Here is a 23,945-nt window from a genome sequence, read left to right on the forward strand (position 1 = left end):
TCTATTATCTGCTAAGGAGCACTTTTTTCTGAGGAACAGTAATATATACTGAACATCAAATTTAAACTTTCCCTACAAAACCATATGAAACAAGCACTAGAAGAAACTGACAAATCATTTCCTCTTAGGTCTATTTTTTAGCAGTATAATTGACCCTTGAATAACATGGGTTTGAACTGTGTGGCTGGACTTATATGCAGATTTTTAAAAATAGTAAATACTACAGTACTACAAGATCTGTGGTTGGTCGAATCTATGGATGCAGAACCACAGACACAGAGGGACAGCAGATATGAAGGGCTGACTATAAGTTATACGTGGATTTTTGACTCTGCAGAGTCAGTGCTCCTAACTCCTTCAATGTTCAAGGGTCGATTGTACTTAATACCGCAGAAATCACTCCTCCCTGAATTACAACTTAGTTTTACATTGTCTAATTACAGATGATAAGACGCTGCTTATCTCAAAAAATAGTTTCTAATGGAACATAAAAGCTTAAATTTTCTACAAATATTGTTACTCATCAGCTCTACTTTGATGTGGTAGTAAAAGGGTTTTTTGTAACTTCCTGGTTTTTTACCTGCTATCAGCTTCTCTGTATCAGGTAGATGTGTGAACTGTCTTTTATACTCCTCATTCCTGTCTTTATAAGCAGAACTTGAAATCTGCAAAAATAAAAAAATTAATTTTCTGTTTAATTATGATCATCATTAAATGAACTGGATTGTAGTATCTTAGAAAATAAAATTAAAATGGACTTTAAAATCATACACTTTTTATGCAATATTTTTGTTTGTCTTTATATGAAAAACCACATAAACATTTCAAAAAACACCAAAAGGAAGCAAAGGATGCTTCCAGGATGATGGAGTGAGGACTCTGGCAAATCCTCCCTGCAAAGTCAAATATACAGTTGGGGAAAAAAAAAAAAAAAAAAACTGTCAAAAGCAATCATCTCAAATGACTGGAAACTGACTAAAGGCATACAATAAATGGAGAAATATTTTCTCAGGAAAATCTACTGAACCTGCATATGAGCATCAGAAGTCTGGCACTCTTTCCTGGGCCTGCTCGCATTACTCTTCCTCCCCCACAAGTTAAGTCAGTATACTGCTTCTACAAAGGTGGAACAGGCCATGAAAACTAGCAGCGCAGGACTCAGCTGATTCAGAGTGGAAAGCAGAAAACCTATCCCAGAAGTGAAAGGAAAAATTCTGAAACTATCCAAGTGTGTGGAGGTTGAAGTCCCAGTTAGGACAACAAACAAGCAGACTGTCAGATCAGTAGGGAGTGTAACAGAGAGACCTTAGAAGAGAGACAGACACAGATGAACTTGATAAACTCTCCATGTACTCCTAAATAAACAGAGACTACACGCATGTGTAACAGAGATTGGAGAAATCCCAAACTATCCACACATTCCAGGATGGAGATACAAGAAGTCTCAGTGGAACATTAAGACTGGGACAAACTTGAAAATGATTTGAATTTCGAATGCACTACCCAATCTATACACAGATCTGTCAGCAGAAGGGAAAAGCCTTACTGGCTCTCTGTCTTTGAGCACAATTTCTCACCAATGATTGGCTGATATAAGGGGTGACACCAGAAACCAGCCTTAAAAGTAAAACAACAACAATAATAATAAACTGAGCAAAGACATTTGCTTACACATACCACAGGACAAACATATTTCACAGATTTACTCTAGGCAAGTTACTAAACAGAAATTAGCAATGACAAGCTTTAGTGGTAGAAAGGATGCAATCAGAATCCACAGCTGCTACAATATGTTATCTATATTATCCAATTTTCTTTTTTTGTAATTAATTTTATTTATTTATTTATGACTGTGTTGGGTCTTCGTTGCTGTGCAGGCTTTCTCTAGTTGCGGTGAGCAGGGGCTACTCTTCATTGCAGTGGCTTCTCTTGGTGTGGAGCATGGGCTCTAGGCGCGTGGGCTTCAGTAGTTGTGGCTTGCGGGCCCTAGAGCGCAGGCTCAGTAGTTGTGGCACACAGGCTTAGTTGCTCTGCGGCATGTGGGATCTTCACAGACCAGGGGTTGAACCGTGTCCCCTGCATCGGCAGGCAATTCTTAACCACTGCACCACCAGGGAAGTCCCTATGTTGTCCAATTTTCAAAAAACTTATGAAACATGAAAAGAAATAGGAAAATGTGACTCATAATAAGAAAAGAGATAAGCAGGCAATAGTCTTTCATGGTTCCCAGATACTGCATCTAGCAAAGACATCAAAGCAGTTATTTAAAATATTTTCAAAGAACTAATGAGAAGAAAAAGAGGAAGAGGACTCAAATCAATAAAATTAGAAATGAAAAAGGAGAAGTTACAACGGACACCACAGAAATACAAAGCATCCTAAGGGACTACTACAAGCAACTCTATGCCAATAAAATGGACAACCTGGAAGAAATGGACAAATTCTTAGAAAGGTATAACCTTCCAAGACTGAACCAGGAAGAAACAGAATATATGAGCAGACCAATCACAAGTAATGAAATTGAAACTGTGATTAAAAATCTTCCAACAAACGAAAGCCCAGGACCAGATGGCTTCACAGGTGAATTCTATCAAACATTTAGAGAAGAGCTAACACCCATCCTTCTCAAACTCTTCCAAAAAATTGCAGAGGAAGGAACACTCCCTAACTCATTCTATGAGGCCACAATCACCCTGATACCAAAACCAGACAAAGATACTACAAAAAAAGCAAATCACAGACCAATATCACTGATGAATAGAGATGCAAAAATCCTCAACAAAATACTAGCAAACAGAATCCAAGAACACATTAAAAGGATCACACATCATGATCAAGTGAGGTTTATCCCAGGTTTGCAAGGATTCTTCAATGTACGTGAATCAATCAATGTGATACACCATATTAACAAATTGAAGAATAAAAACCATATGATCATCTCAATAGATGCAGAAAAAGCTTTTGACAAAATTCAACACCCATTTATGATAAAAACTCTTCAGAAAGTGGGCACAGAGGGAACCTACCTCAACATAATGAAGGCCATATACGACAAACCCACAGCAAACATCATTCTCAATGGTGAAAAACTGAAAGCATTTCCTATAAGATCAGGAACAAGACAAGGATGTCCACTCTCCCCACTATTATTCAACATAGTTTTGGAAGTCCTAGCCATGGCAATTAGAGTGGTTAAGACTCGGCACTCTCCCTGCCAGGGCCCTGGGTTCCATCCCTGGTCGGGGAACAAAGATCCCACAAGCCACGCAGTGTGTCAAATATATATATATTTGTGTGTGTGAAGTCTATATAAATATATATATATATTTAAAGTATCCGTCCTTGAAGGTCCCAATTTCTTCTTTCTCTAAAATAATTTTCAAAATATAACAATCTTCTCATTCTAAGTAATTCCAACACTTTTGGTGCATATTTATACATGTCAATACAGTAAAATTCAATAAACTAGCATCTTGCAGTCCAAAACTCCTAATGGCTGGCAGCAGCTAGTCAAAAATGATCTGGAAAGTCTCACTGATTAGTATCTATGGCACACTCCATAACCTCATAAGCAGATTTTTAAAGCAGTTTTGATAGCAGACTGGAATAAGAGAAAGTGTAAAAGTTAAGAGTAAATTAACTTGGTACATTAGTCATAAAAGACTACATTGTACTGTAGTAAGCAGCAACTCCCAAATCTCAGTGCTTACAAGAACAATGGTTTATTTCCCATTTAAACACAAATGAATAGTTGTGGGTTGGCAAAAGGCTTAGCTCCACACTGTCCTAACAGAGGGACATACACTAATAAAGGCTCCACCATCCAGGGACAGGAAGTTGGCAAAGAGTGTACTAACTCTAACGGCTGCCCCCTAGAAATGACACACATCATTTTGTTCACATTTCATTGACAAAAAAAATAGTCACATGGCTACACTTAATTCAGGCACATGGAGAAACAAATATCTATCATGGGCCCAGAAGGAAATGAAACAAAAATCCTGATGAAGAGAATGAATGATTATTTAAGATTACTGAATGGGCTAAATCAAGAATTACCGTACTACTAGAGAGGCAATGAATCTCTTCAGAGAGCCCATTTCTACCCATTCAATGAAGAAGAAAATAGTCATTTAGAGTTCCATGCCAACAAGGCACTCAACTTTTAAAATGGAAATATAATTCACATACCATAAAATTCACCCTTTTACAATATACAGTTCAGTGTGTTTTGGTATAGTCACAAAGCTGTGCCACTATCACCATTATCTAATTCCAAAAACTTTTATCATTCCCAAAAGAAACCCTATACCAATTAGCAGTCATCCCCCACTTGCCCCTCCACCCAGGCCCTATTAACCACTAAATTACTTTCTGTCTCTATAGATTTGCTTATTCTGGGAATTTCATATAAACGGAACCATGCGATATTGTGGTCTTTGTGTCTGTCTTCTATCACTTAGCATAATGTATTCAAGGTTCATCCATATTGTAGCATGAAACATTGCAACATTTCAGCTTATGGATATTATTCCACTTTATGAATATATTATACCACATTTTATCTATGTATTCATCAGTTGATGGACATTAGTGTTGTTTACATTTTTTAGCTATTATGAATACTGCCACTATGAACATGGATGTACAAATTTTTGTGTGAATGTTTCAGTTCTCTTGGGTACATACCCAAGAGTTGAATGGCTGGCTTACATGGTAACTCTATGTTTAACATTTTGAGGAACTGCCAAACTATTTTGCAAATTGGCTGCACCATTTTACATTCCCACAAGCAATGCATGAGGGTTCCTATTTCTCCACATACTCGCCAACACCTAATGTCTGTCTTTTTCATTACAGTCATCCTAGAGGGTGTGAAACGGTATCCGATTGTAGTTTTGATTTATGTTTAGATAATGATGATTGATGTTGAACATCTTTTCCTGTGCTTATTCACCATTTGCATATCTTTGGAGAAATGTCTATTCACATTTTAATTGGGTTATGTTTTTATTATTCAGCTATGAGTTCTTTATATATTCCAGTATAAGTCCCTTATCAGATATTTGATCTGCAAATATATTCTCAAATTCTGTGAGTTGTCTTTTCATTTTCTTAATGGACTCCTTGAATCACAAAAGTTTATAACTTTGATGAAGTCTAACTTATCTGTTTTTTTTTTTTTTGCCCCTTGAGCTTTGTATCATATCTAAGAAATTATTGCCTAATCCAAAGGTCATGAAGATTTACACCTATGTTTTCTTCTTAAAGTTTTACAATTTTAATTCTTACATTTAGGTCTATGATCCATTTTGAATTAATTTTGTATTCAGTATGAAATAGGGGGGCCAAATTCATTCCTTTGTATGTGGATATCTAATTGTCCCAGAACGATCTGTTGAAAAGACTATTTCCCTCAATGAATTGTTTTGGCACCCTTGTCAAAAATCAACTGACCATAAATGTGAGAGTTTATTTCTAGACTCTATTCTATTCTATTAATCTATGTGTCTAGCCTTATATCAGGGCCACGTTGTCTTGATTACTGTAGCTTTGTAGTAAGTTTTGAAATTAGGATGTTTATATTTTCCAACTTCACTCTTTTTCAAGATTGTCTTGGATATTCTTGGCCCTTGCATTTCCAATTGAACTTCGATTCAGCTTGTAAATTTCCACCCCCCCCCCAAAAAAAAAATCGGTTGGGATCTTGATAGGGATGGCACTGAATCTGTAGATCAATTTAGGGAGTACTGCCATCTCAACAATGTTAAATCTTCCAACCCATGAACAAAAAATATCCTTTCATTTATTTATAGAATTTAAAATTTCTTTCACGAGACTTCATAGTTTCAATGTTCCTGTCTTACACTTCTTTTGTTAAATTTATTCCTAAGTATTTTATTCTTTTGATGCTATTGTAAATGGAATTCTTTTTTAAATTTCATTTTCAAGTCGTTCACTGCAATGTATAGATTTTCAATTAATTTTGGTTTTAGAATCAGGGTAATACTAGCCTCAGTGAATGATTTAGGAAGTGTTCCTTTTTTTTTTTTTTTTTTTTTTTTAGGGAAGGGATTTTGAAGGATTTGTGTTAATTCTCCTTTAAACAATGTGGTAGTGAAGCCATCTGGTACTGAGCTTTACTCTGTGAAGTTTTCTTGCTTTGGTTTGGTTTGGTTTGGTTTTCTTAGTAATTCAATCTCTTTCCTTGTTATAGGTCTTTTGATTTTCTATTTCTTCTTGAGTGAGTTTCAGTAGTTAGTGTTTTTCTAGGAATTTGTCTAGTTCATCTACATTCTCTCAGGTATTATTTCAAATGTATAAGGTTAGCAAAACTTTAAAGACTGATAATATCAAGTGTATTGGAACAAAAACCAAGACAGACTATATGTTCAGCCATATCTCAACAAAGTAAGAGAAGTGAAACCATACGGAGTGTGTTTTCTGACCATAATGAAATCAATCTAGAAATCAGTAACAGGAAGATAGCACAAAAATCCCCAAACACTTGGACACTAAACAATGCACATCTAAATAATCCATGGGCCAAAGAGGAAGTCTCAGGGGAAATAAAAAATATACTGAACTGAATGAAAATAAAAATACAATATATCAACATTTGTGGGACACAATTGAAGCTGAGAAACAAATTTATAGCACTAAATGCACACATTAGGAAAGGGGAAAAGTCTAATAATCTCAGTGTCCAACTCAAAAGCTTAGAAGAGGGAGAGCAAAATAAACCCAACATGAGCAAAAAAAAAAAAATATATATATATATATAATAAAGGTAAGAGAAATCAATGAAACAGAAAAACAGAAACAATAGAGTATCGATGAAAAAAGAGATGATTCTTTTAAAATAATCAATGAAACTGGTAAACCTCTAGCAAGACTGACAAAGGAAAAAAAACCTTGAGCAAGAAGATATGAATTACCAATATGAGGAATAAAACAAGGTATATAGCACTACAGACTCCAAAGACATCAAAAGGAAATAAGGCAATACTATAAACAGCTCTACACATATAAATATGACAACTTAGATGAATAGACACAAACTATCACAACTCACTCAATATGAAATAATTTGAATAGATTTACAACCATTAATGAAATTGAATTTATAATTTAAAATCTCCCAAGGAAGAAATCTCCAGGCCCAGATGGCTTCCGTGGAGAATTTTATAAAACTTAAAAAAAATTAACTCTAAGTCTATACAGCCTCTTCTAAAAAACAGAAGAGGAGGGAGCACTTCCCTACTCATTATATTAAGGTAGTATTACCCTGATACCAAAACAAGATAAAGACAGTACAAAAAAAAAAAGAAAATTACAGAACAATATCCCTCATAAATATAGATGCAAAATTCCCAACAATATACTAGCAACTGCAATAAAGCAATATATGAAAATTATACAACATGACCAACTGTAGTTTATTCCAGGAATCTAAGGCAGGTTCAACATTCACAAATCGACCAACGTAATCCACCATACTAACATGTTGAAAAAGAAAAATCACATTACCACATCATTTGAAATGGAAATAAAATTTTACAGAAGTCAATGTCCATTTGTGATTTTATTAATTAATTTGTTTGTTTATGGCTGTGTTGGGTCTTTGTTGCTGCACGCGGGCTTTCTCTAGTTGCAGCAAGCAGGGGCTACTCTCTGTTGTGGTGCGTGGGCTTCTCACTGCAGTGGCTTCTCTTTGCTGCGGAGCACGGCCTCTAGGTGCACGGGCTTCAGTAGTTGTGGCTCACGGGCGTAGTTGTTCCGTGGAATGTGGGATCTTCCCGGACCAGGGCTTGAACCCATGTTCCCTGCATTGGCAGGCAGATTCTTAACCACTGCGCCACCAGGGAAGTCCCATTTGTGATTTTAAAAACTCAGAAAAACAGGAATACAGGAAACATCCTCAACTTGATAAAGAACATCTATCATGAATGTTGTGTTAGCAGGCATGAAAACATTAATCTCCTTGTATATCTCCATCAGAGCTCCTGGGTGACAAGATGCATTGTCAATGAGCGGTAATATTTTGAAGAAATCTTTTTTTTCAGCAGCAGGTCTCGACAGTGGGCTTAAAATAGTCAGTAAACAATATTGTTAGCAGATGTGCTGTCATCCGGACCTTGCTGTGCACAGAGTAGATTTGGCATAATTCTTAAGGGCCTTAGGATTTTCAGAATGGTAAATGAGCACTGGCCTCAACTTAAGTCACCAGCAGCATTGGACCCTAACAAGAGAGTCAGCCTGTTCTCTGAAGCTCGGAAGGCAAGCACTGACTTCTCCTCCCCAGCTATAAATGTCCTAGATGGCATCTTCTTCCAATATTAGGCTCTTTTGTTTACATTGAAAATCTATTGCTTAGTGTAGCCACCTTTGTTAATTATCTTAGCGAGATATTTTGGATAATTTTACTGCAGTTTTACCTTGGACTTATGTTATGGAGATGGCTTCCTTCCTTAAACCTCATGAAACAGCATCTGCCAGCTTCAAACTTTTCTTCTGCAGCTTCCTTACCTCTCTCAGTCTTTGCAGAACTGAAGAGAGTTAGGACCTTGTCGGGAGTAGGCTTTGGCTTAAGCGACTGTCGTGGCTGGTTTGATCTTCTATGCAGACCACTAAAACTTTCTCCGTATCAGCAATAAGGCTATTTTGTTTTCTTATCATTCCTGTTCACTGAAGTAGCACTTTTAGTTTCCTTCAAGAACTTTTCCTTTGCATTCGAAACATGGCTAACTGACGCAAAAGACCTAGCTTTCAGCCTATCTCGGCTTTCGACATGCTTTCTTCACTAAGCTTAATCACTTCTAGCTTTTGATTTAAAGTGAGAGATGTATGACTCTTCCTTTCACTTGAACACTTGCAGGGTTATTAAACGGCCTAATCTCAATACTATCGTGTCTCAGGGAATAGGGAGGTCCACAGAGAGGAAGAGAGACAGGGGAATGGCAGGTCAGTGGAGCAGTCAGAACATAAAAAACATTTACTGATCAAGGTAAACGTTTTATGTTCTGACATAAAACATCCCCAAACAATTACAATACTAACATCAAAGATCATTGATCACAGATCACCATAACAAATATAACAATAAAAAAAGTTTGAAATATGCAAGGATTATCAAAATGTGACATAGAGACACAAAGTGAGCGAATGTTGGGAAAATGGTACTGATAGACTTGCTCAACACAAGCTACAAACCTTCAATTTGTAAAGTATGCAGTATCTCTGAAGTGCAATAAAACACGGTATGGCTATATTCTAAAATTTAAATTTATATGTAAGGGCCCTTTTCACGATAAAAACTGTCCACAAGGAGGCAAGAATGCAGAGAAACTGTATCACTCACACTTGCTAGTGGAAATGTAAAATAGTACAGCAACTCTGGAAAAGTTTGGCAGCTTCTTAAAAACTAGATATGCAACGGTCAGATGACCCAACAATTGCACTCCTGGGCATTTATCCCAGAGGAAAACTTATGTTCACACAAACACCTGTACGTGGATGTTTATAGCAGCTTTATTCATCATGGTCAAAAACTGGAAAACAGCCCAGATGTTCTTTCAATGGAAGAATGGTTAAACTGTGATTCATCCATACCATGGAATACTACTCAGCATTAAAGAGGAATAAACTATTGGTACATAAAACAAAAGGGATGGATCTCCAGGGGAATATGAGTGAAAAGAGCCAATATAGAATGTTACATAACTGTATTATTCCTTTTATATAATATTCTTGAAATGAAACAATTATCAAAATGGAAAATGTTTTCCACTAACCTGGCAAATAGGTTAGTGGTTGCCAAGGGTTAAGTAGGGGCAAGGGGCAGAAATAAAGTGGCTGTGTCTATAAAAGGGTTGTGCCTATAAAAAGGATTCTTGTTGTGAAAGAAATGTTCCATATCTTGACCTTATCAATATCAATATGCTAACCGTGATACTGTACTACAGTTTTGCAGGATGTTACCATTAGGCAAAACTGTTTAAAAGGTACAGAGTATCTGTATTATTCTTACAACTATATGTGAATGTAAAATTATCTCAAACTACAAGTGAAAACAAAAGAGTAAAAGAAGGAAAGGTTGGTAGGGATAGAATAAAGGTGTTAATTCTATGTAAGAGGGGAAAATGTTTAAAGTGCTTTTAATGCTGATTCAGATGTCAATACCCCGTACCCTTATTTGTACTGCCCACCATTAGGCCATTTTACTACCTTAGTAACATCTTGACCAGAGAAACAATGCAATTAAAATAACTTAATGATTGAGCCAAGTGTGACTAGGGTAATAGAAGCTCACTCTGGTAGATCCACAGGAAGTTTTAGAGGGACTAACATGCTATTTATTGAATCTCCTTCTGCTCACTCATACAGTATCAAATCCAAGTCCCAAAACTTCATGGGAGACGAACAACAGTTAGTCCCAGTTTCCCCCACCACCCCAAGCCCAAGTTGAGACAGATAAGCTTCCTTGTCTTCAACCTGCCCTTTCACAAAGGGTAAAACTCTTCAAGAGTCATAGCTTTGTAAACAGTTCTCAGTTCCAATTCTTACAAATGCAAGGCATCATCCCCTATCCCGGGGTGGCCATTAAACCTTTGGTTACTGAGACTAATAAACTCCTCAGGGCTGCCTCAGCATTAATTCTCATGCTTACAACTCTGGCAATCAGTTTCCTCTTCTCTTTTAGCCCTCAGTTACTTCCCTTGCTATCTTGAGAGCCCATAAAAGCATTTTATTAAAAAGATGTTTGTAACATTTCACCCAGAATTTCTAGGTACTTGGTAGCAAAAGAGCTTTTAAGTTAGACAGTCCTCTCTCCATATTGCTAGAAATGTTAGTTCCTAGCCCTTTATAATCAAATCTAAAAGTGTTAAAAAGAGATCTAGGTTTTTCAAACAATATCTATCTATAATTGAAATTTTTTTTAAATTGAAATTTTTAATTGCATAAAATATGTTTTTTAAGCCAACAGAAATTGGAAAACGAGTTTACTCTTTTTATCAGTTTCCAAAGTGAAATTACAAAATATCATTCTTAGCTTGAAAAACATCCAAGGTATGTTGTGGAGGACAGCATATTACAGGAAGCCTCTTAGTTGCCAAAGTTTGTTACAAACATACTAATTAATCCTCGTGGGCTTTTTAAAAAAATTTACAGTGCAACATTAATTAATCGTCATGATGTACCTATAAATCCGGTTTGTGGCAAATTTCATCCCCCAGTTATAAGCGGAAAAGCTTACCTGTGAATAACAATAATATGATCATGCAATACGTCAATGACAAAGCACACAATCAAGACTTCTGATTTCTTGTACAATTAGAAAAACTAGATTATGATCTAGAAAACTTCAAACATAATTTTTTTTTTTTTTTTTGTGCAGTACGCGGACATCTCATTGTTGTGGCCTCTCCCATTGCGGAGCACAGGCTCCGGACGCGCAGGCTCGGCGGCCACGGCTCACGGTCCCAGCCGCTCCGCAGCATGTGGGATCTTCCCGGACCGGGGCATGAACCCGTGTCCCCTGCATCGGCAGGCGGACTCTCAACCATTGCGCCACCAGGGAAGCCCCAAACATAATATTTTTTATTAAAACATAGGTATACTACTTATTATCTGTACATATGTAGATAATATTTTAAAATCTAGACTTGTTTTGCTCTTAAAATGTTTTAGAGCAAAAAAAGAAACAAATTTTCTAATCTCTTTTAAAATTCTCCTACTCCAACTGAGGGATCGGATATCACATATCTTCTTTACTCTATATTTGTCAAGATTTCCAAATACACAATTATTTAAAGAAAAACACATCAAGGACCTCTTAACAAATTTAGTTTTAATTTTACTTACACAATTCAGAAAACTTTATAAATTCTTCCACTTTTAAAATGCAAACATCAACTAATCAGCTATTAAGGAGTAAGTATATACAAGTGACAAATATTTTTAAATGGGAACTTTATTAAGTACCTTACCCAAAGCACTAATGCTTCTATTTAAAAAATACAGTATTGCAGCAACATGGATAGACCTAGAGATTTTCATACTTAGTGAAGTAAGTCAGACACAGAAAAACAAATATCACATGCTTATATGTGAAATCTAAAAAAAAAGGGTACAAATGAACTTATTTACAAAACAGAAGTAGAGTCACGGATGTAGAAAACAAACTTACGGTTACCAGGGGATAAGGGGTGGGGAGGGATAAACTGGGAGATTGGGATTGACCTGTACACACTACTATACATAAAATAGATAACTAATAAGAACCTGCTGTATAGCACAAGGAACTCTATTCAATACTCAGTAATGGCCTATATGGAAAAGAATCTAAAAAAACAAAAAGAGTGGATATATATATATATATATATATATATATAACTGATTCACTTTGCTGTATGCCTGAAACTAACACAACATTGTAGATCACCTATACGTCAATAAAAATTTTTTTAAATCCAGTAAAGGATGTCATCTTCTAAACATACATAACAGAAAATCTCAAAGGCTTTTTTCTACTCCCAATAGTTGCTAGTTCTACATCACTAAGAGAAGTTAACACTAAATAAATGCATCTGCTGCAGATCTCTGGATGCCCTTCCTCTGGGACCTAATCCACCGGGACTATACCATTATTTAGTCAGGAAAAAAAAAAAAAAGTTTATGATTTTGGGTTTCTTTCTTCTGCTATGTATTTTTGCTAACCGATAAAGGGCAAAGCATAAATAGTTATTTGCTATTAACTTCATTTTAAATTTCATTTCTTCATTTCACATCATTTTTATTGTTACCTTAGGATTTAAAAGTTAATGATAAAACTCATCTCCCACATACTAGGGTTAAATATTTTCATTTTAAAATAAAAAAATAAAACAAATGTAACAAGATTCCTATGTTTATATTATAAGATGGAAGTCGAAAATCTGTAGCTTTTGATCTCAGTATCAGTTGCTACGGTGATTTAATCATATTCATTTAAATTAAAGTCCTACTGTCAGAAAGACACTAGCCACTCTATTAAGTAGCACAAGATTAAATGGATAGGGTCTAAAAGAAATCAACTTCAGCGGGGGAAAAAAAAACTTAATAAACTTTGGTTCACTTTCTTGTATCCTCTTAAGTTTTCACAATTTTTTTTTATTTGCGGGAAAGCATCAAAATAATTTTCCAGTAGTACAAGTATTATGTCCTCTTATCTAGAACTCTTCAACCTTTTTACAACTGGGACACTGTTAAGGGAAAGTGTTCCCCATGTAACATACTGTCTTATGACTGACACAAAGCTTTCAGGACTGTAAATTATAAGCACTTGCTAGCCATAAACCTCTTTTGTCTTGATTCAAGACACACTGGTGCTGCAATACTATGGCCCAATCTCGAATTTTACAAGTGAGCCACCTGAGGCCAAAGAGGTTAAACAACATACTCAAGGGAACTACGCAGTGAAATCACCAGGGGCAGAGCACGTACTCTATCCCAGATGTTTTGTTCCTGATCTCCAATTTGTTCAATTATATCGTGCTGGCCTCTAAATTCATTACAGTTAGATCAATAGAGCTAGCCGGGCCAGAATATATGAGATATTCCACATAAGTGAAGTCTTCAGATCCCTGGGGCTTAACACTTTAAATACCAAAAGTTTACAAGTGCTCAATCTTTTCTGGTACAAACTTTCCCAAAGTGAAAAGGCGCAAAACTAAGTTCCTTGGGTGTTCCAGTGAAACGGCTCTGACACTCTACTAATTCTTTGCTTAACTACCCAGTCACGTGCCTCGTGAATATTTTCCTGTTATGCTATTGGTCTTCATTCTGTTCCTTTTGGATCTGTCGGTGAACTCTGCCATCTTACTGTATTCATTCAATTCCTACTTTATTGCCGGGAGAACATGAAAATGGCAACATGGTGGAGTAGAGTGGTAGAAGCATATGGATTTAAAATGGCAGAGGGAAAAGAATGCATTATTTATTTTCCAGACTTCTTAACCATTTTTACCAGCTACAGTACTGTATTAGAGTCAATGATCTGCATAGACCTTTGGCCTCCACATTGAGAGGCCCAAGTTCCTACACTTTTTGAGCTTCTGCTATCACTTCTTGCTACTGATCATGTGTCATCACCAAATAATTCCCATCTCCAATAACCTATTCAATTACACAATGGGAACCTACTTATTTAGGCTTATAAAAAACATGTCAAAAAATACATTAAAGAAATTCCAAATGAAGGCTTAGGGATTCTCCTTTTACAAGATTCCCGCATGAACTCTGATTTAGCTCTTCAGGTTCTTTTTTGGTTTTGTTTGCTTCTAAGTTCTGATAGTTCTAGTTTCTGGATAAGTGACCTCTGGAAAAGTCAGTAAAACTTCTGAGATGTTGTATTTGTCTCTAAATCTATTCCATGTGAATTCATATAAAACGTCCTCAAAATAAAGTGTTTGCAATCATCATAGAAACTTAAACTGAGCCAAAGTGAACATTTGACACTCGAAATCAGTGCTTCTCAAACTTGAATGTGCATACAAATCACCTGGAATTCCTGTGAAAATGAAGATTCTGATTCAGTAGGTCTGAGGTTGGGCCCTGGATTCTGCATTTCTAATCAGGTAATGCCAAGTCTGCTAGCCCCACATACTAAACTTAAAGAGTAGCAAAGCTCTAGAACACATACCTCTATTTTTCTCTCTCCTTCTATTTCTAAATCCTCTCATTCCTTTGCTTTTTCCTTTTCTTGCTTTACCCTTTTTTGTTGTTTTAAGTCTGCCACAGGAACTGCTACAGTCTAGTCCTGTAGATAACACTTGGAGCTATAAAGGTTTTCCAAACTATAACATAAGCTGTAAAAATCACAGTGCAGAAGGGTGAAAACACTACAGCAGTCATAAACGTCCTCAAAATGTGACCAAAAATAATATAATCAATATAGATGACATGATTTTTAGGATATGTAGCTATTTTAGTATATTTCTTAGCAATTAAATATTTTCCTTAGGATATGATTCCAAAAAAATATGGTGTTAAATTTTTTAATGGGCAGTAAGAACCTGTTATTTATGCTAAGTTTCAATAGCATTCAATAAATGAGCTGCTAATTATGAACGGAATCATGGTGCTTAAAGTGATCCTTATAACCTGTTAATATTGTTTTTTCTTAATCTAGTCTAAAATTATAAGAAATTCTGCTAACCAAGTACACCTAATCCTCAAGAGACGAGCTTTCTAATGAATTAGTATTGGAACTACATATGCCTTAGAATCTTATGTAAATTTCACTTACAGTTGCCTTACACCAGATTCTATCAAATGGCTCATAACTCTCATAGGAACTGCTAGATTTAGAATGAGCCCTTTAAAATAATAACTGCTGGCATTCATATGGTAACAGAAATGTTGTCCTTACCAAAGACTCTGTGCTCCTAATCAACAAGCAGGAGTCTCATTTTACAGTGGGGAAACCTGAAGCATATCCAGGATATACAACCAGGTGAACACAGGGCAAAAAGAATATGAAACTCCTACCTTTAAAACCTATCCTATAATCATTACACACTACAGGTCAAACATTGTTAAACCTCCTTTTAGGTACAGGAACGAATTCTTTAAATCAAAATTATGTAAAGTGGCTGGTTTCTCAGTAACATTGAGAAATACAGTTTCTGTATGATATTAGTCTCTTGCCAATATAAGGCACAACAATGTAAGTGGAATCCATTTCTGTGGTGTAGTTTTCTCCCAGGGAAACTGAAGCAGATAATTCTACTCCATCACTGCATCACAATGCAGTGGCCACAACACTGCATTCTAGTGGCCAAAGGAGAGCATAATCAGAAATGTCTTTCGGACTCTGGATTAAAACTTAAAATATCTAAAGTCTAGAAGTTAATAAGAAAATATTATAAATAAGAATTGCTATAGACAAAGAAATCTTGCATTTAAGATTAAAATGAAGATATAAGAAAGAAAATATAGTCAGTCACCACTATAGTGGTCCAGTCACCACTCCAGTTATGTAAATTTGGCCCCTGTTTTGTAGCTGACACTATATTATTCTCATCCACAACTGGACTAAGATTTTCCTCTAACTCTTCCTGTAACTCAGCAGCAAAGCTTGAATCCCTTTCATTTATTACCTGGAAACAAGTATCAAACAATTAAACTACTTACTGAGAAATGCCCCATTTTAAAAAGAAAACAGTTAATGTTCAAAATACTCAAATTAATATAAAAAGGACAATATTTAAGCTTTTAGAAAAGAGTAATTAATATGTTTTTGCTTCTATAGTTCATATGTTTATACATGCAACATATATTTTCCAACTACTACTATTTATTAGGTAGTTTAGTTGGCACTAGAGTGAACCAGGAGTTCATAGTCAGCTAGAGGAACAATTAAACAAACAAACAAACAAAAAGTAACGGGAGTTAACCATTCTCTCTTCGGAGAATAATTTGCAATGCCTAGTAGGGTCTAAGATGGGTATACATGTACTATGACCCAGCAATTTAATGTACATGAAGTTAACAATGTTTGTAATACTAAGAAAGTGGAAACAACCTTACTGTCCATTGGTAGGGAAACTGGTAAATTAACTCTGATTTATACAAACATGAAGAAATAAAATAAATGAATCAGATGTCTCAACCAGGCACTGGCCTCAACCTATAGAGTGCTTAGGGGAAAGGTTATACCCTATGTAAGATATTGGCCCATGGGGTGGTCACTCACGAAAAAGCAGTCACTATGGAGTTTAAAAAAAAGGGGCGGGGGTGGAGCGGCATCCATCATAAGACCACAAAGCTCACCAGGACTCTTAAACACTGCTGCCGCTACTGCAGTCACCACCTATGCCTCCTTTAACAAAAATGCTGATCCTCAGGGTTACAGGGAAAAGCTACCACAGCACCCATGTGGCACAGTAAAGGGGTAATTCAAACAACTTCAGCTTGAGTTTCCTAAACTCTACGAAGTAACCACTGCCATGGGGGAAGCCCCTAACCCTGGTGATACTGATTTGAGGTTCTCTGGAGGAAGAAATTTACAAATATGAAAGGATACAGAGGACCCCCTCCACGGGAAGTACATTCACTAACCATCAAAGAGAGAGAGAAAAAAAGAAACAAACAGGGCTGGATACAGGGAGAAGAAACCAACCAAAAACAAAACAAAAGAAAACAAAAATTGAAACAGAGGTCCACAATTTGACACAGTTGGAAATCCAAAACGTATTAAAATAATTTATACAACAAAAGGTAAAGATTGGCTTTCATACCTCTACAGCATAGGGTTTTTAAAAAATATATAACCATTCTTTTTATTGAAGTATAGTTAATTTACAATGTTGTGTCAGTTTCAGGTGTACAGCAAAGTGATTCAGTTCTAAATATATATTCTTTTTCAGATTCTTTTCCATTATAGGTTATTACAAGATAGTCAACATCAGTAGGTCCTTGTTGTTTACCTGTTTTATATATAGTAGTGTGCATATGTTAATCCCAACCTCCTAATTTACCTCTCCCCCCACACCATCCCCTCTGGTAACCATAAGGTTGTTTTCTATGTCTGTGAGTCTCTTACTGTTTTGTAAATAAGTTCATTTATATCACTTTTTTAAGATTCTACATATAAGTGACATCGTATGATTTTTGTCCTTGACGTACTTCACTTAATATGATAATTTCTAGATCCACCCATGTTACTGCAAATGGCATTATTTCATTCTTTTTTATGGCTGAGTAATAGTCCATTGTGTGTGTATATATATATATATATATATATATATATATACCACATCTCCTTTACCCATTCATCTGTCGATGGACACTTAGATTGCTTCCATGTCTTGGCTATTGTAAATAGTGCTGCTATGAACATTGGGGTGCATGTATCTTTTCTCTAGATATATGCACAGGGGTGGGATTTATAGCATAGGTTTTGAATGAACTTTAACATTTGCTGAAATGCATTGAATGGCAAATCTTCATGGCTCTAATCAATATTGGGCTCAAACTGCAGTTATACCTGAAGAACTAAAGAACTAAATTTAAACAAGTTACCCTCTATAATCTTAGAGGAATTACTCAACATAAAATAGACAACAAATAGGTATGTCTCACCTTAACTACCAGAACTACTATCTTGCCTAACTTCTCCCTGGTCATAGAACACATTGACCTAAAATATCCTGTAGTGGCAAAGGATGCTCTGATCCAATGAGTAATAAATTTATATCAAGTCTTTGGGGCTTACAAAACGCTTTTATAAAAGTCGGACCCTATGGACCACCCCTCAACCCCTAGTTAAAATAGCTAACATAGCTCAATGTAAAATAAAACAGGGCCTTCAAAGATTGAGATTTATTATATAAGAGCTAATTAGTGAAAGAGTGATTATCCCTATTGCTTCTCCATTTAACAGCCCAATGTGGCCTGGTAAAGATGGAAAAATGCATAGTGCCTCACAGTTGATTACTGTATCCCTGATGCTATGGTCCTACCCATGAAGGCCCCTCTACCCAATACTACTAAAATTACTGACACCATCCAATCAGAAACTGGTAAATATCTGGATAATTTTGACAAATATGTTCTGTTCAGTGACCTCTCAGTCACAGTTTGCCTTCCCCTCCAGAGGGACATGATATACCTTTCCCTGGCTACCCATATGGCATCTCAAAAGCCTTGCCACCACATACAACCTTTGTAGGTAACTGTATCCAATTCTCTCCAGGAGCACAGGTATGATGTTACATTGATTACATCCTCCTCTGAGGACATTCTTTTGACACACCCATTCAGGACCTACAAATACTCATGAAAAGAGGATGGGTCACTGCCCCACACATAGTGTAAGGCCTGCTACCTTGTTTACATTCGTGAAAACTATTTGGTAAACCAAGGGCCACTCCACTCCTTACAGTGTCAAGGGGCAACATTGAAACAAGTCCAACAAGGAACAATATATAGTCAATATCCTGTGATAAACCATAATGGAAAAGACTATGAAAAAGAATGTATATATCACTTTGCTGTACAGCAGAAATTAACACAACTTTTTAACTCAGCTACACTTGAATAAAATAAATTAGAAAAAACAAAAGTCCAACATCTTTTAGGTCCTTTTGGATACTGGAGGTTATATATTACTCATTTACAAATTTTACTTAAGCCTGTTTATGCTGTTACTTGTAGGTCAATCCACCCTTAATAGGTGGATTCCCAAAAAAGATTCTAAAATTTGTCAAAATTATAATATAACAGACACTCCCAACAGTGGTGCTTCCTCCCCCATCCCCCCACACACAAAAAACCCCACACACAAACACACATATAAACACACAAAGAATCCTTCACTGTAGAGACTTTAGCAGCCTCTTTTCATGACTCCTGGAGTCTCTGGACCACCCACAGTGTCCATAAGTTGTCCACTGGCTTCTGATGCAAGAAACTCTCTCCTCTCCTCCACACAATATGCCATTTAAACAGCAATGACTGACAGCACACTGGACCCTCCTAGAAGTAGAGGCTCTCACAAGCCCTGAGCCTATGACCCTCCATACCCAGTTGCCCATTATGCCTTGGGTCCTGGAAGCAACACCTTGCAAGCTCAGCATAGCCACCAAGGTCTCCTTGCTACAGGACAGAAACAAATCTGGGCCCTCTGGCATATCCCACCTACAGGCAGGCATGGCCCTCCCCTGTTCTCATTCAGATGTCATGGTGCTAGAAGAGGTCACCCCTCTCCCGAACCCCTTGAATACCTGGAGACCAGTTTGGATTCAACTGAGTGAAAGCAATAGGAGTTCAACACTTCTAACTCCCATCTTAAGTCTGATGGACAAACTTGCTGTTCAGTGGACAGCATCACGACACCTACACATGCTCACTGGAGACCTACTGCTTTTCATCCCTTAACCAGGATGTCCCTGATGAAGGGAAGGACCCAGAGGTCAGCACAACTGGCTGAACTTCCCACAGTTTTCTTAACACTGAATGCTCTGGCCAGCAATCGGCTCCATCTGCACATTTTCACAGACTCTTGGGCCATTGCCTAGGAGTTGTACCATTTGGAGTAAAGAACTCTGGAACTCTCTTGCTTTCAGATACTCAAAATATAAATCATGGTCCACGTGTCTATACATATACTAAAGCCACAATAAAAGGCCTCACCAAGACACTCCTTATCCCCATTAAGAGTTCCAGACATTACTAATAGTGACCAAGGTACTCATTTTATTTCTCAAAATACACATCATTGGGCTCTTGAACAAGGCATTCCATGGAACTTACGTTTTCCTTACTGACTTCAGGTTGCAGCCCTCATACCACAGCCATGATGGCTTAAACAAGTTCAAAATTAAACTCAATGAAAAATGGTACATTTCAGTCATCAGACACCAACGGTGAATTGTAGTCAGTCTCATTCAATTTTTTTAAGTTTGCCTGCTGACAGCTTTTAGGCCTCACCCCCCTCCTTCTTCCTCTCTGTCCCTCAAATGGGCAAGTTGGTAAAAAAAAAAAAAAAAAAGCCTGGGTGCTCTTTCCTTTGGTGTGGGTGGAAGAGTCAAACCAAGCAAGACCCTGTAGGCACACAGGAACCCCTGACCCCACCCCCTAACCACAAGAAAAGCCCAGAGCCAGTCTCCTTCCCTTGCCCTTTCAAATCATTTTGGATCTTCTTGAAGAGACTGCCCTGCTCTTCCCTCTTCACTATGTACATATATAAGTAATAAGCCTTTAAATAAAAGTAATAAACCTCTTCAGGGTGTGTGTGTGGCATCGTCTGTTTCTCTCTCCAAATCAAATGTTGGGTAGGAGTCCATTCTGGCTTTACAGAGTGGCCACAGCACAATCCTAGCTCTCTAAGGTATTAGCTACGCGGTCACTTGCAGTCACTCAACCTCTCTAAATCTGTTTTCTCCACTCCACAGTCTGGGTAACAGTGCTCTCTACTCTAGACAATAAACTCATTGACAGCAGGGATCACGTCTGTGTTGCTCCCCATTTACCCCAAACACGCAGTGCCAGGGACATAGCTGAATGAGTGACTGCTTCGGTCCATAAATATCTACCTGGCCTATTTCGTAGTAATGTTTTGAGAATCAACTGACGTAGCACATTCATTTATTTGTTCGTGCAACAATTATTTGAGTGCCTCTGCCGTTTTATAAACTATAAAATGCTCTCGATTAAAAGGGACTGCACTGACTGCAACTCTCTAAAAGTAAAATACACACACACAACCAAGGTAAAAGCAATGAGGATAGTGTTCAGAAATGCAGGTTCTCCTGCAACAAAAGTGGGCTTTCACCCTAGAGATTAATCAGCAAGTTCTTCCATTAATCAAATAAGGTAGTAAACAAATAAAACTAGCTGAAACCAAAAACGTAGTTGACTGCACAGTGATTTAAACTATCTATAGTTCTCAGTCCTTTTATCAAGAGCTGAAAGTTAAGGGAACGGCGTGAGACTGGATCGACGTGATCCCAGGTCGGAATCATGACAGTGGGGCCTTAGGCTGGGGCGTCCGGACTAGGACATCTCGGGACCAAATGCCAGCGTTCCACGCCCACAAACAAGCAGATCTTCCCACCACCGCGAAGACGGAAAGGCTCCCAGGAAGCACAGGACACCGTTTCCTCGGTAACAACTTGCCAAATTACTCTAAAGAGCACCAAGAAAAGGAAAAAGACGAAAAATTTTCATAATCTGAGAGGGTTCAAACTACCTTCGTGAAGAAAACTGCAGGGTACATCCGCCGCTTAGGAACTCATCCCAGCGCGCGGCCGCTTACCTGGCGGACCATCAGAGCGCCTTCCATCGCGGATCCCTCCGCCGCCGAGGTACCGCGCACGCGCGCCCCACCGCGGGGAGGGGGCTGCAGGCGCGCTCCCCGCGGCCCCCCGGCGCGCGCTCCGGGCTCCCGGCCCGGCGCGTCCCTCCCACCCGCCCTCCGAGGGCCACCTTGGGTCCCGTCGGCGCGTCTTGCGCCCTCTGGCGGCCATTCACGACTCGCCCCCTCCACACACACCCCCACCCCAGTATGTAATGTTAATTTGTTAGCCGGCAGGCCTATCTTTGCTAGGAATCAGGATGAGTCCCTGTCCTTACCTACTTCCCAACCTCAAACTCATGTGCCTACCGTGAAGTGGCTTCTAGGCACAAGTCACTCCTCAAAAAGCCTCCACTCTGCTTCTCATTTATACGTACCCTGCTCCAACGTGCAGAAAAAGTGAATTGCATGGCAAGGGCTGTTCCTTCAAATAAGCAATGGACTTGAGGATATGGGGAGGGGGAAGGGTAAGCTGTGACAGAGAGAGAGGCATGGACATATATACACTACCAAACGTAAGGCAGATAGCTAGTGGGAAGCAGCCACATAGCACAGGGAGATCAGCTCGGTGCTTTGTGACCGCCTGGAGGGGTGGGATAGGGAGGGTGGGAGGGAGGGAGATGCAAGAGGGAAGAGATATGGAAACATATGTATATGTATAACTGGTTCACTTTGTTATAAAGCAGAAACTAACACACCATTGTAAAGCAATTATACTCCAATAAAGATGTAAAAAAATTTTTTTAATTAAAAGAAATAAGCAATTGAAGTTATTGATAAAAAGCTATTGAATGTTGTTGCAGATGCTAGTTCCAAAAAAGCTATAAAAGACATTTCTAGAACAATTGAGGAATATTGAATACGAAACGTTTATTAGAGCTGGTGTTACAAAATAATGAATGACATAGATAAATTTATTGATATTCGTTTATGGATAATTAATACTTTTGGTTATGTTGGAGAATGTCTTTATTATTAGAAAATTTGTGCTCGAGTATTTAGGAGTGAAGTGTCATGATGTCTGCAACTTGATTTCAAATGCTTCAACAAAGATAGATGCCAGAGAATGGATGTGTCCCCCCAAATTCATACATTGACGCATAGTCTGCTTCCACCGTGTGAGGACGCAGTGAAGAAGACTGCCGTCTGTGAACAGGATGCCGGCTCCCACCAGACACCAAATCTGCTGTTGTCTTGAGCTTGGGCTCCCCAGACTCCACAACCCTGAGAAATAAGTGTTTGTTGTTTAAGCCACACAGTCTGTGGTGTTTTTGTTTTGGCAGTCTGAGTGGACTAAGAGAATACATAGAGAGCAAAATAGCAAAATGTTAACAATTATTGCATCTTTGTGGCAGGTATACCAGTGTTCAGTGATTCTTTCTATTTCTGTATGTTTGAAAATAATCATGTAAAGTTGAGGAGGAGGAAAGAGTCAAATCCAGTTCCACAGAAAGTCAGATATTGAGTGTATTTTTAAAATATATAATACATGCTAAAGGACAAATTACCTAATAAGATAATCAAGAAAGGATAGGTTCTTGTCCTAGTCCTGCAAAACTTTGCATAAGCTGTGTTTTCCTTCAATGTTGTGTACAAGAATAGGCTGAAGAAAAAATGACTGTCTATTCTTTGAACCAGAAGCCACACACTTCTTTGGATTGTAAGAGGTTAATAATGCCAGTATTTTTTTTTTTTTTTTTTTGCGGAACGCGGGCCTCTCACTGCTGTGGCCCCTCCCGTTGCGGAGCACAGGCTTCGGACGCGCAGGCTCAGTGGCCATGGCTCATGGGCCCAGCCACTCCGCGGCATGTGGGATCTTCCAGGACCGGGGCACAAACCCGTGTCCCCTGCATCGGCAGGCAGACTCTCAACCACTGCGCCACCAGGGAAGCCCAGTTTAAACTATTTGTAAAGGCTGAAAAAATGAAAATCATCTGATAAAGGAAGATCCTGTGGTTGGGCTGAGCGAATCACTATTCAGGTTTTAGACCCAATTTAAAGTGAATGGCATTGGTTTTAAAAATCTAATTTTTAAGAAAAAGAAGAGGAGAATAGCAGTGAATATCAAATTTCTGCAAGGGTAAAAATTATGTTGTAAACAATA

The 23,945-nt window shown here is 37.8% G+C and overlaps 1 protein-coding gene across 1 annotated transcript in view; it reads right to left on the reverse strand.

The window, feature by feature from the left end:
- The window catches only part of GRAMD1C (GRAM domain containing 1C), an 82,443-nt gene extending 60,596 nt beyond the window's left edge, over positions 1-21,847 (reverse strand). The window contains exons 1-2 of the mRNA XM_032631643.1: positions 21,803-21,847; positions 581-665 (exon numbers count right to left, since the gene is read on the reverse strand). Coding sequence (XP_032487534.1) covers positions 581-665; positions 21,803-21,829 — 112 coding nt within the window. The 5' untranslated portion in view covers positions 21,830-21,847. The remainder of the gene's footprint in view (positions 1-580; positions 666-21,802) is intronic.
- Between the last annotated feature and the right edge of the window lie 2,098 nt (positions 21,848-23,945).

The sequence above is a fragment of the Phocoena sinus genome, chromosome 4 (genome assembly GCF_008692025.1).
Source record: "Phocoena sinus isolate mPhoSin1 chromosome 4, mPhoSin1.pri, whole genome shotgun sequence".
Classification (NCBI taxonomy): domain Eukaryota; kingdom Metazoa; phylum Chordata; class Mammalia; order Artiodactyla; family Phocoenidae; genus Phocoena; species Phocoena sinus.